The sequence below is a fragment of the Tupaia chinensis genome, unplaced genomic scaffold (genome assembly GCF_000334495.1).
Source record: "Tupaia chinensis unplaced genomic scaffold, TupChi_1.0 Scaffold000624_1, whole genome shotgun sequence".
NCBI classification, from domain to species: Eukaryota; Metazoa; Chordata; class Mammalia; order Scandentia; family Tupaiidae; genus Tupaia; species Tupaia belangeri.
The window spans coordinates 844,633-857,382 of record NW_006160144.1 but is presented as its reverse complement, the minus strand read 5'-3'; the positions used below and the strand labels follow the sequence as shown (position 1 = coordinate 857,382).

Sequence of the window (12,750 nt, the reverse complement as noted above, 5' to 3'; positions counted from 1 at the left end):
ACCTTTATTGCTGAACCACTGTCCAGCCCCTTACGAATATTCTTAATGACATTCAGAATGGTAAATCCATTCTAGGAAGTTTTGCCCAGATCCAAATCACTATTTATGGCCGCTATAGACTTATACAATATATTTCTACACAACAAGACTTTAAAGTTGAAATGCTCTTCGATGCATGGGCCACAGAATGGACGCTAATAGATATAAAAACAGAGACCAGCAGATGGTTTAAGTTGATCATGGTTCAAGTCCTGGACTTGGTGCTTAAAACTCATGCACGTGTGTGTGTGCATACACAAAATCCTGAGAGGAGAATGGAGGAGGAAAAAAAGATTGTGTCATGGCCATCCTCCCCCCGCCCCCAGGTGATTTCTCGCCTCTGTCTCTGTCTCTCCAGTGAGCACACATGCTCTATAGCAAAAATCTCTCTAAAAAACATACAAATAAACAAACAAAAAAACATTAATCTCCTGTACATCTCCATTAGAGCTTTTGAGTGACCAGGTCATTGTCAGTGAGCAGTAATATTTTAAGAGGCATCTTTTTTTTTTTTTGTGGGCAGTAAGTCTCAACAGTGGGCTTCAAATATTTAGTAAACCATGCAGTAAACAGATGTGCTGCTATAAGTAGGCTCCATCACTCCATTTACAGGGCACAGACAGAGCAGATTTAGCACAATTTTAAGAGCACAATTTTTAAGAATGGCAATGGCACTGGCTTCAACTTCACATCACCAGCTCCATTAGCCTCTAACAAAAGCCAGCCTGTCCTTGGAAGCCAGGCATTGACTTTTCCTTTGTGGCCATGTCTTAGATGGCATCTTTTCCCAGTCTAAGGCTGTTTCTTCTGCACAGAAAATCTGTTGTTTGGTTTAGCCACCTCTATCAACTATCTTAGCTATTGGGTCATCAGAAAGGTTGTGACACATTTTTGCATGACAAAAGAGAAAAAAAAATCATGACTTGCCTGACTACCCAAAAGATCTTCTGAGTAACTTGCTGCAGCTTCTGTATCATCACTTGCTACTCTGCCTTGTACTTTGGTGATACAGAGGCAGTTTTACTTAAATCTCATGAACCAATCTCTTGAAGCTTCAAACTTATCTTTTATAGCTTCTTTGCCTCTTTCATAAAATCAGAGAGTTAGGACATGGTTAGGGCTTAGGTTTGGCTTAAGAAAATGTTGTGGCTGGTTTGATCTATCCAGACAACTAAAACTTATCAGCAATAAGGCTGTTTAACATTTTTAACTTCCTTTGAAAATGTTTTCCTGTACAATCACAATTTGGCTAACTGGCACAAGAGGTCTAGCTTTCAGCCTATATGCCTTCCTCACTTAGTTTCATCATTTCTAACTTTTGATTTACAGGGGAAGATGTGTGACTCCTCCTTTCACTCAAATACTCAGAGGTCATTCATTGCAGGGTTTTTAGTAAGCCTAATTTTCTTTTTTTTTTTTGGAGAGAGATTTTCGCTATAGGGCGTGTGCGCTCGCCAGACAGACAGAGAGAGACATAGAGACAGAAAGCGAGAAATCACCCCCCAGGGGGGATGGTCACGCCGCAATCCCTTCTCCTCCATTCTCCTCTCGGGATCTTGGGCACGCACGCACACGCGCCCGGCGTGAGTTTTAAGCCACCGGGTCCGGTACGCGAACCGCGGTCGACTACGTGGGAATCCAGCGACATAGCCATTACGCTAACTGCTGGTTCCCTTCTTTTTCTTTTTTTAAGAATTATTTTATTTTACTTTATTAACTTACTTTACTTTGACCAGAGGCGGGGGGAGGGAGAGAGAAAGTGAGAAACCAAGCCACCAGGTCTGGGACTCATGCCACAGTCGGCCATGTGGGAGTCCAGCACCCTTAGCCATCATGCCACCTGCTGGCCCCAGTAAGTCTGATTTCAATACTGTTGTATCTCACAGAATAAGGGTTCATAGGGCCATCAGAACATATGATATTTATCTAGTAGGTTTGCTCTCTTATAGGTGCAGTTTGTGGGACCGTATTTACAATGGTAACATCAAGATCACTCATCACAGGCCACCATAAGAGATGTAACGAAAGCTTGAAACAGCACAAGAATAACCTAAATGTGACACAGAGGCATGAAGTGAGCATGAACTGTTAGAAAAATGGCACCTTTAGGACCAGCAGATGGCTTAATGATTATATCACTGAACTCCCACATGGCCGACTACAGTTTGAGTCTCAGACCCAGAGGCTTGAAACTCATGCCAGGCACGTGTGTGCATGCCCCAAATCCTGAGGGGAGACTGGAGGAGAAGGGAGTGCAGTGTGGCCATTGCCCCGGGAGGTGATTTCTATCTTTATTTTCACCATCTCTCCAGCGATTGCATGTGCCCTACGGCAAAAATCTCTTACAAAAAAGAAAAAGAAAAATGGCACCCACAAGCTTACTTGCTGTAAATCTTCAATTTGTAAAAAAAAAAAAAAAATCTATGTTTATATCTGTATCTGCGAAATACAATAAAGCAAGATGCAAACAAGTGAGGTATGCCTTTATATAAATCCTTATACTTTGCATCGGTTTAACTAGGGGTTTGACAAAGAAACCTCTAGTTAAACAAAGGTGTATGCTCTGGAACTACACTTCTGAGGTTTGAAATTAGGCTCTACCACTTATCAACCAATTATATTAATACTTTCAAAATCGGTTTGTGCCAACATTGTTTTATGGCTTTAAAATATTACATATTCTTGTAGTTACCCTGGAATTTACAGAAATGTTTTTTTAGCAGATAATTTATGTGGAGAAAATGATAACACAAACTTTCTTAGAAAATTTAGTTGAGTACAATGCCATTTAATTATCTCCAACAACTTTCTAAGACAAAGAAGAGACTTCTGTTGGCAGTCATAATGGAGTAATGTGATCCAGATTTGCTCTTCCACTCTAAATAACTATAGCACTGAACAAAGGACATGAGACATGGTTTGCAGACACCAGGTAAGAGGCAATACAGGCCTGAGGAGTGCTGAGGCCACAGTACAGAGAAGGAGAATACAAATGGTCTCCCTGTATTGAGAAGAAATACTGAGAATTTGAGAAAGCTAAGACAGCTAAAATTTGCAGGGCAGAGTATTAATGAAGAAAGAGCTACAAAGAGGAGAGTTACAAAGATCTGTGGGTTTTTTCAAGTTTTTGGTTGAAAATTGATCAATGCAGGTATTTGCTTGTTATATAATAAAGAATTCAGTCTTTGTTCCAGATCCCTGGGAGGGAGCTTCTAACCCCTTAGAATTTCCCAAGTGACAGGAGTCTTTGTTATTCATCATGAGCCCCTGTGACCATACCTGAGTTTATGCTAAGTGACTCATAATGGGTACTTATGTAAGTTTCAGGATGAGGGCCAGCTATGCTACAAAGATAACAATGTGATTAGAGGGTTTGGGCTTTGAGCCAGGTGACATTAGCCTAACCTCCTTGAGGAACAGCAGGTAGACTAGAGTGAGTTCAGTTGTGTGGCCAGTGATTTCATCAATCACGCCTACAAAATTAACCTCCAGTGATAACTTTGAATACCAAAGCTCAGCTGAAATTCCTGCTTTGTGAACACTAAGTACTAAGAGGGTGACATGTCTTGATTCCATGAGGAGGACATGAAAACTCTGTTGTTCCTGATCTTCCCAGACCTCACCCTATGAGGTCTCTTCATTTCTCTGGTCCTGATTTGTGTCTTTTATAATAAAACTATAACAATAAGTATAGTACTTTTCAGGATTCTTTGAATCATTCTGGCAAATTATCAAACGGGAGGAGCAGTTAGAACCCTCAAATTTGTAGTCAGTTCATCAGTAATGCAGCTGGCTTGGGAAACCCTGAACCTGCAACTGCCTTCAGTTCAGACAGCTTCTGTGGCACTCCAGTGATGCAATTGGTTAGTACGTGATACTTACACAGACAGCTTTTGTTGGGTTGTAATCTTAATCTGTGGAGTCTGTGCCAACTTCATAGTTAGCATTAGGAACACACTCTGGTACTGCAGCAAGGAAACTGCCAAAGCTGGGGAAAGAACTATACTGGAGAGGGGCAGGCAGAACAATTCTTGGAATTTGGGACCAGCAGATGGCATAAAGGTTGCGACGCTGGACTCCCACAGAGTCAACTGCGGTTTGAGTTCTAGACCTGGAGGCTTAAAACTCGGGTCCATGTGCATGTATGTGTGTGTGCCCAAAATCCCAAGAGGAGAATAGAGGAGAAGGGACTGTGGCATAGTCAATCCTCCAGGAGGTGATTTCTCACTGTACCTCTCTCTGAATCTGTTTCTTTCCTCTCAGGCAAGTGCATCCTATGAGAAAAATCTTTAAAAAGGGTCCAGCAGGTGGCGTAGTGGTTAAAACACTGACTGAACTGCATGGATGATGGTGCTTCAAGTCCTAGACTCAGCATCTTGAAACTCATGCTGGATGCATGTGCGTGAATGCTCAAAATCCCAGGAGGAAAACAGAGGAAGGGATTGCTGTGTGGCCACCCCCCAGGGGCTGATTTCTCTCTGTCTCTCTGGTGAGTGCACACACCCTATAGTAAGAATCTACCCACCCATCCCCCCAAAATAATCAAGACTTGAAAGGATCAAATTGTTTCTAAGTTACTTAACTGCACCCCACAACTAAACTTAAAATACCTAAAGAATACATAAAAAAAATCCATCAGTCAACAATGTAAAATTTAAAATTGATAAATCACTGTATACTGGCAATAATGATTACCTTATATTATAGGAACACAGAGGACTTTTAGATAATCAAGGTATATTTGCACACCTGTGTACATGTTTATTTTAAAAAGGAGAGAGAATTATGTCTTTCTTTTAAAATATTGGCTACAGTACAGTCCTCTGTTATCTGTGGTTTCACTTTCTATGGTTTTAGTTACCTGTAATCAATTGTGACTTGAAAGAATTAAGTGAAAAATTCTAGAAATAAACAATTCCTAAGTTTTTTTTTTATTTTTTATTTTTGGAGAACTTTTTGCGATAGGGCGCATGCACTCACCAGCCTGAGAGAGACAGAGAGACAGAAAGCGAGAAATCACCCCCTAGGGGGGATGGTCATGCTGCAATCCCTTCTCCTCCATTCTCCTCTCAGGATCTTGGGCATGCACGCACACATGCCCGGCGTGAGTTTTAAGCAAACAGCGTCAACTACGTGGGAGTCCAGCGACATAGCCATTACGCTAACTGCTGGTCCCAAAAATTCCTAAGTTTTAAATTGCATGCCACTCTGAATATTGCAATGAAATCTTGTACCATTCTGCTCCATCCCACCCAGGACAAGACTAATCCCTTTGTCCAGTGTATCCATGATGTACATGCTACCTGCTGGTGAGTTACTTGGTAACTATCTAGGTTATCAGATCAACTGTTGCACTATCATAATACATGGCTCAAGTAACCTTTATTTTACTTAATTATGACCCCAAAGCACAAGACTAGTGATCCCCGTAATCTTATTACAGTACATTGGTATAACTGTCCTAATATTAATTATTACTTCTTACTGTGCCTAATTTATAAATTAAACTTTATCATAGGTATATATGTATAGGAAAAACATAGCACATATAGGTTCAGTACAATCCACAGCTTCGGGTATCCACTGGGATGTTAGAATAATGTGTCCCCTGCAAATAAGTGGGGAATACTACAATTTATTTTTAAACTGTTGAATAGAAAATGAAATCATATTCAGGCCAGCCCAGTAGCAAAGTGATTAAGGGAGCCAGATCCCACATGACTGATTGTAGTTTGAATCCTGACTCTGGTGACTTGGAAAAAAACATCAGGCATGTGTTCATGCATGCCCAAAATCCTGACAGGATTGAGAATGGAGAAGGAATTATGGTGTGACTGTGCTCCTTTGTGGAGTGGTGCTTTCTCCCTCTCTCTCTCTCTTTCCATTCCTCTCTCTGGTTAGTGTAAGTACTCTCTAGCCATCAAAAAAAAAAAAAAAAAAAAAGAAAGGAAGAAAGAAAAGAAAAAGATCTTATTTAACACCATTTCTGTGTGGAAACAGACTCATAATTAGAAGACTTATTTGAAGGCTAATTTTATGAAATTATAGACATAATTATAGACATGCCTAGTGGACAAAAGAATGAAATAAAAATGTATTTTGTATTTTCTCTATAAGAAAGTCATATGTGTAAGAAACTATTTTGAAGGTTTACTGAGAATATTAAGTTTAAACAAATTCATGAGGCAACTGAAATAAATTAAAAAACTATTAATATAATAAACTATTTTACCTATTATTATCTTACCTGCATGCTAAAATGGAACTAAAACCACAGCAACCTTTTAGTAAGTTAGAAATTCCAAATTTTACATACTCAAAATTTGTAGTAGTTATTCTAGTATTCTTGAGAGTCAATCCCTGCTTAAACTGAAGAAATAAATGTATCAAGTTTACAGCAAGAAAACGCAACAATATCAACTGATACCATGATAAATACCTTGTTTGTGGGCCAGAACTTTGTGTTTGTGCAACAAGAATTGGAGTTACCTCTCGACTGTTTCCGCTTTGTGAGAAAACAGACTTTGTTCCAGTTTGGCCGATTCTGGCAACAGGCTACAAAACACAAAACATCTAAGGTTTGTGAACTATAGATTGCACTGTAAAAGGTACCACTGGCATCCCAACTATGTCTTCCAAATAAGAGTTTCTAATACATACTGTCATCTAAAAACATAAACTTTTAATATTATTTGTTATTTTTGTTAAATTAATGTGCTATATTAGTACAAACATCAGTGTGTTTCTTTCATTTTAACCTTGGAGTATTTTACCTCTATACTATCCTTTCATCCTTCATCTTTTACTATTCTCACTTCTTTCCAAGGAAAGCCTCAGCATGCTCAGAAGCCATTCTTTATCTCACCGTGATCTTCCTCCATTTTATAATTTTTCTTGGGGATAAGTGCTAGACAATTTTAAGACAGCTACTATTTCTCAAGAATTATGATTTAACTTACTATACAGATAAAAATAATAATGCAGTGAGGATTTATACTCTGACACTTAGTAAAACAATTATATTGGAGCTCAGTAGACTTGATTAAAAAAAAAAAAAACTGGACCAGCTCAGTAGTCTAGATATAAGGGAGTTAGATCTTATATAGCCAAGTGCAGTTCCAATCCTGGACCTGGAGACATGAAAAATACACTGGGCTCATATGCATGTGCCCCAAATCCTGAAAGGATGGAGAAGTAAACAAGGGACTGTAGCATGACTATGTCCCATTGAGAGATACTTTCCCCTCCCCACTTCATGAGCACATGCACACTCTGGCAATTAAAGGAAAAAAAAAAAAAAGCCATCCAATTACTTCCCAACTTCTAAGGATATGACTTTTTATTTTTAAAATTTGCTAGAGGGGTGGGACCGGCAGATGGCATAATGGTTATGTCACTGGACTCCCATGTAGCTGACTGCAGTTCGGAGTCCTGAACCCAGCAGCTTAAAACTCTTGTTGGGGGACCAGCAGGTGACATGGTGGTTAAGGCACTGGACACTCTCATGTGGCTGACCATGGTTCGAGTCCCAAACTTGGTGGCTTGCTTTCTCACTCTCTCTGTCTCTCTGTGTCTTTCTCTGGTCAAATTAAAATAAATGAATAAATAAAATTAAAAAAAATAATAAATAAAACTCATGTTGGATGAATATGCATGCATGCCCAAAATCCCAGGAGGAGAATGGAGAAGAGATTGCAGTGTGGCCGTCCCACCTAGAGGGGTGTTTTCTTGCTTTCTGTCTCTCTGGTGAGCATATGCCCTGTAACAAAAATCTCTCTAAAAAAAAAAATGCTAGAGGATGTGTATGTTCACTGGAGAAAGACAAATAAAGAGGGAAAGTGAGAAAACATCCCTTAGGGAGATGACCAAACCCAATCTATTCTCTTCTATTTTGGACATACATGCACAGGTGCTAAGTGTGTTTTTCAAGCTAATGAGTCCAGAACTTGAACTGGACTCGCGCAGTTGGCCATGAGGAATCCAGCTGCCTTAACTACCATGTCACATGCTAGGGGATATTACTTTTTAGAGTTAATACTTCTTTCCAATTTCTCCAAACATTTCCCCCTCCCCCCTTTTTTTTCTTTTCTAGAGGGCATGTGTGCTTGCCAAGGGTGTGGTAGGGGAACGAAGTAAGAGGAAGGACGGCCACACCACAATTCCTCCTCCTTCACTTTTTCCTTTCAGGATTTTGGGCATGCACACACACATATGCACATCTGTTTTTCAAGCTGCCAGGTCTGGAACTAGAACCGCATAGTTGGCCTTGTGGGAGTCAATCACCTTAACTACCATGTTATTGGCTGGCCCTTTTCAATCTTTTATGGCCTCTGTTTTCTTGGAAGAAAAAAACATTCTTTGCTCATCTCTGCTGTCTTCTCTAATTTACTACCTTATTTTAAGTTAGTTTTACTATTTCATTTCTTTATCAAATGATTTATGACTACTATGTCAGTGAATTTTTTTTAAACTACCAGATAATTTTCTTCACAATTTATTGTTACCCTGATATCCTGTACATAATTCTCAAAATGCATATTACAATCACTGATACTAACTCTCACCAGATAATTCTCACCAGATATTTTGTTCTGGCATTCAACATCATTGGTCATTCTCTTCTTTTTGAATCTGTGTGTAACTTCCAAAACAGTACACTATCTTGACTGTCCCAACACTTCATTTGTCGGGCCCTCTTCCTTCTACAGTCTTTTATTTTATTTATTTACTTATTTATTTATTTTGAGAGGTTTTTGCTATAGGGTACGTGTGTTCATCAGAAAGACAGAGAGAGACAGAGAGATAGAAAGCGAGAAATCACCCCCTAGTGGGGATGGCCACGCTGCAATCCCTTCTCCTCCATTCTCCTCTCAGGATCTTGGGGTCACACACACACGCATTCAGCATGAGTTTAGGTCACAGGGTCCGGGACTCGAACCATGGTTGGCTACATGGGACACAGCGACATAGCCATTATGCTAACTGCTAGTCCCTCTCTGTCTAGCAGTGCTAGACCTTTTTTTTTTTTTTTTTTTTTTTTTTTTGCTATAGGGCACGTGCGCTCGCCACAAAGACAGAGAGAGAGAGAGAGAGAGAGAGAGAGAGAAAGAGAGACAGAAAACGAGAAAAATCACCTCTTAAGGGGGCTGGCCACCCCACAATCCCTTCTCCTCCATCTTCTTCTCAGGATCTTGGGCATGTGAGGACACACGCCTAGTGTGAGTTTTAAGCCACCGGGTCAGAGACTCGAACCACAGTCGACTACATGGGATTCCAGGGACATAGTCATTACACTAACTGCTGGTTCCAAAGATAGACCATTTTAACAGCTTCAATGATTATTTCTATCACCAAGCAAACTCTTTCCTTTATGACTAGCCACTGAATATTTTTTTTAAGATGAAGAATTTGACCAGAGAGAGACAGAGAAAATGAGAAAACAAGCTGACACCAGGTTCAGGATTTGAACCGCAGTCAGCCATGTGGGAGTTCAGCACCCTAAGTACAATGCCACCTGCCAGCCCCCCTCCATTGAATAAATTTTTACTGCCACCTCAAATAAAATTTTCTCTTTCTCTCTCCTTCCCCAAGGTGGGCCTTTCTATATTTACTCAAGGGACAAAGCTTAAAGTAAACTTTGGTACTACTTATTCATTAAAGAGCTCTACAGTGCACTCACTACCTGGTTTGATATTTTCAGCTGATACTGTGTACAGACCTACACATCTAACTTTTATGGGAACGTTTTATAATAGGGTAAGAAGAGAACAGAAGCAGAAGAGGGTAAGACAGTAAGTGGCTTTTGTTTGGGCACTGAAATCATGCACCTATTCACTGTCTAACTTGTTCATGGTTGTCATGGCTCTTCTGGTTGGGCCTATTACACCTGTTATGCTAACTCCCATTCTACTGCGGTAATCCTCACAACTGTAATAAACTAATTTCCACAACTATATCTCATTCCATAAAAATAGCAGGTAGTTCCCAACTTTAAGAAATCCATACATGGGATCAGCAGATGGTGTAGTGGATTGCGTTTCTGGACTCCCACATGGTTGACTGCGGTTCAAGTTCCAGACCTGGCAACTTGAGACTCATACTGGGTGCGTGTGTGCCCAACATCCTGAGAGGAGAATGGAGGAGAAAAGATTATGGCGTGGCTATTCCCCTGTGGACGGAGTGATTTTTTGCTGTCTCTCTTTGTCCCTCCGGAAAGAGCATGCACTTGCATACCTTTCCTTAAAAAAAATCTGTACATAAAATACTTAGTCCTTTTTTACTACTCTTGGAATTCCTATGATCACTTGCTAAGGAGCTATCACAGAAATAACTTTTGCAGACTCTAAGGACATTCAGGAGTAAATTAATAAAAAACATGTTTTGGGTCAGTCAGTGGCATGGTGGTTAAGGTGGCTGGATTCCATATGGCCAATTGCATGGTTTGAGTCTCAGATCTGGAGGCTTGAAAAACACACCCGGTACAGTGTGTGTGTGCCCAAAATTCTGAGAGGAGAAATAGAGAAGGGACTGTGGTAAGGCCATCCCCAGTGGAAGGTGCTTTTTCACTTTCCCTCTCTTTCTAACGCTCTCTGGTAAGCATAGGTGTCCTATAGCAAAAATTGAAAAAAGAAAAAAGATGCTCCTAGAAAAGCAAAGGGTTACGAAGGTTATTCACATACTGATAAGATTTATTTTAGCTTCCATTTCTAAACATCTATTAAAAATGGCAATGGGCATAAAATACATCATTTAATTCTGATAGCACATTCTCTGTATCACAGATATGCTTTAAACAGCACTCTGGCCTCTACTGCCATATATCTATATCAAGGAACATTATAAAAAGAGCCTCATAAAACTTGCTGCAGTTTTTACTAAGAAGATACAGTCAAATGTTTATCATTTTACTATACATCTAAGAATCTACTACACAAATCTTATTATGAGAAATATCTGGCTTTGGGGCCAGCAGGTGGGATGGTTTAAGGCACTGGACTCTCACATGGCCAACTACGGTCTGAGTCCTGGACCTGGTGGCTTGCTTTCTCACTTTCTCTCTTTCTCTTTCTCTGGTGAGTGCACATATCCTACAGTAGATTTTTAAAAATCGTAATAATAAATATAATTAAATAAACAATTCTAAAAAAATGAAATATCTGGCTTTACCTGAACAAATCCTTACTATGTAATTATTAGTACTATTAAGAAATGTACACATATACAGCGGTGGGGCGAGTAAAAGATGGCGGCAATCTGTTATTTGTAGTCAAGGTGAAGAAACAATCTTAATTTTGTTAAAAAGTTAAAAATGTGAATGTCTGGGGGCTGGCAAGTGGCGTGGTGGTTAGAGATGCTGGACTCCCACATGGCTGACCATGGTTCGAGTCCTGGACCTGGTGGCTTGCTCTTTTGCTTTTCCCCCCTCTCTCTCACTCTGTCTCTCTTGGGTCAAATTTAAATAAATAAATAAAGTTAAATAAAATAATTCTTAGAAAAAAAATGAATGTTTAGCTAAAAGATACAAATGTTTGTTATGCTATAAGAAATTAGACTTAACGATATAAAATCTTAATTGGCCAAAACAGTAACTGGCTTGAGTTTCCTCATATAACCAGGAGGCTAGGATAATGATGACTCTCCTACATCTATTTCAGTAACTCTAAGAGCAATTATATAAAGTTGGATTCTCTCTTAAATTACATGTAAAAGATTGGAATTTTAAACAAGTTTTTGTAATCAATACCAAAACTGCATTTAACATGGAAAATACCTTTTTTGAAGGGGCTCCAGTGGATGGCACGTCAATTACAGAAGGTGTATTAGTGTAGTTTTGTAAATAGGATCCATCTCCAGGACTTGGGGTTTCTAATGGCAAAATCCCAAAACTGAGAAGAGGTTGAAATCAAGGTGTCAAAAAGTCATCAAGGCATATATAAAGCAGCAGTATACTTAAATTAGAAGGTCTAAAAGGAAGAGAATGGCAAATCAGTCTTGGGGGCAGTGAGGATCTGGGGGGCAGATTAAAAATAAGCTGTGAATGTAGACTATTCCACCCACCATTAACTAAAGTTTAAAAAAAGCAAAAAACAAGGAATGAAATTGAGCAACAACTACTGATCTCAGGAAATCTGTTAGAAATAAAGAATGGTTTTAGGAAAGCTCTGCTCCACATGATTGAATTACTTCAAATTCTTGGGATTATGGGATTTAGACACAATCACAGAGAAAATGTCTCTAGAGGTCCCTAGAGCTGCAATCTCATGGTTATGCTATTTCGGGAGCTCCCTGGCCTTAAGACCCCATTCATAGAGCCTGTTTTAATCTTGTTTTGTTTTGTTTTAATACTTCAGAGAAATATATCTCCTGGGCTGAGTTCCTGTCTTTAAAAGTATACACATGCATGCACACCCATACACACACACACACATATCCAACAACTTTGACAAAATATTTCATATTGAGAGATGTCAATACTTCCTCTAGGTTTTGGAAAGCAGCCCTTTTAACAGTAACCAATGTTGCTTTGTATATATCATAAGCATATCAACATTTCAAGGGGTTGCTGCTAACCACTGATGCAAAACCATAAAGACAGTATTTTTTAATGCATATACTAATCAAGCATACTTAAGAGTTTACAAAATTGCTCAGTATTAAAATTAAATTTGTACTGAATGTAATTTCTTTTTTTTTTGGGGGGGGTGGGGTGGG

The 12,750-nt window shown here is 39.4% G+C and overlaps 1 protein-coding gene across 6 annotated transcripts in view; it reads right to left on the bottom strand.

Moving 5' to 3' along the window:
- CDC27 (cell division cycle 27) overlaps window positions 1-12,750 on the bottom strand; it is a 73,131-nt gene that overhangs the window by 34,456 nt on the left and 25,925 nt on the right. For all 6 annotated transcript variants that reach the window (XM_006159107.3, XM_027775995.1, XM_027775994.1 and 3 more), the window contains 2 exons: window positions 11,810-11,924; window positions 6,479-6,594 (listed from right to left, as the gene is read on the bottom strand). In XM_006159107.3, the coding sequence (XP_006159169.1) occupies window positions 6,479-6,594; window positions 11,810-11,924 (231 nt within the window). The remainder of the gene's footprint in view (window positions 1-6,478; window positions 6,595-11,809; window positions 11,925-12,750) is intronic.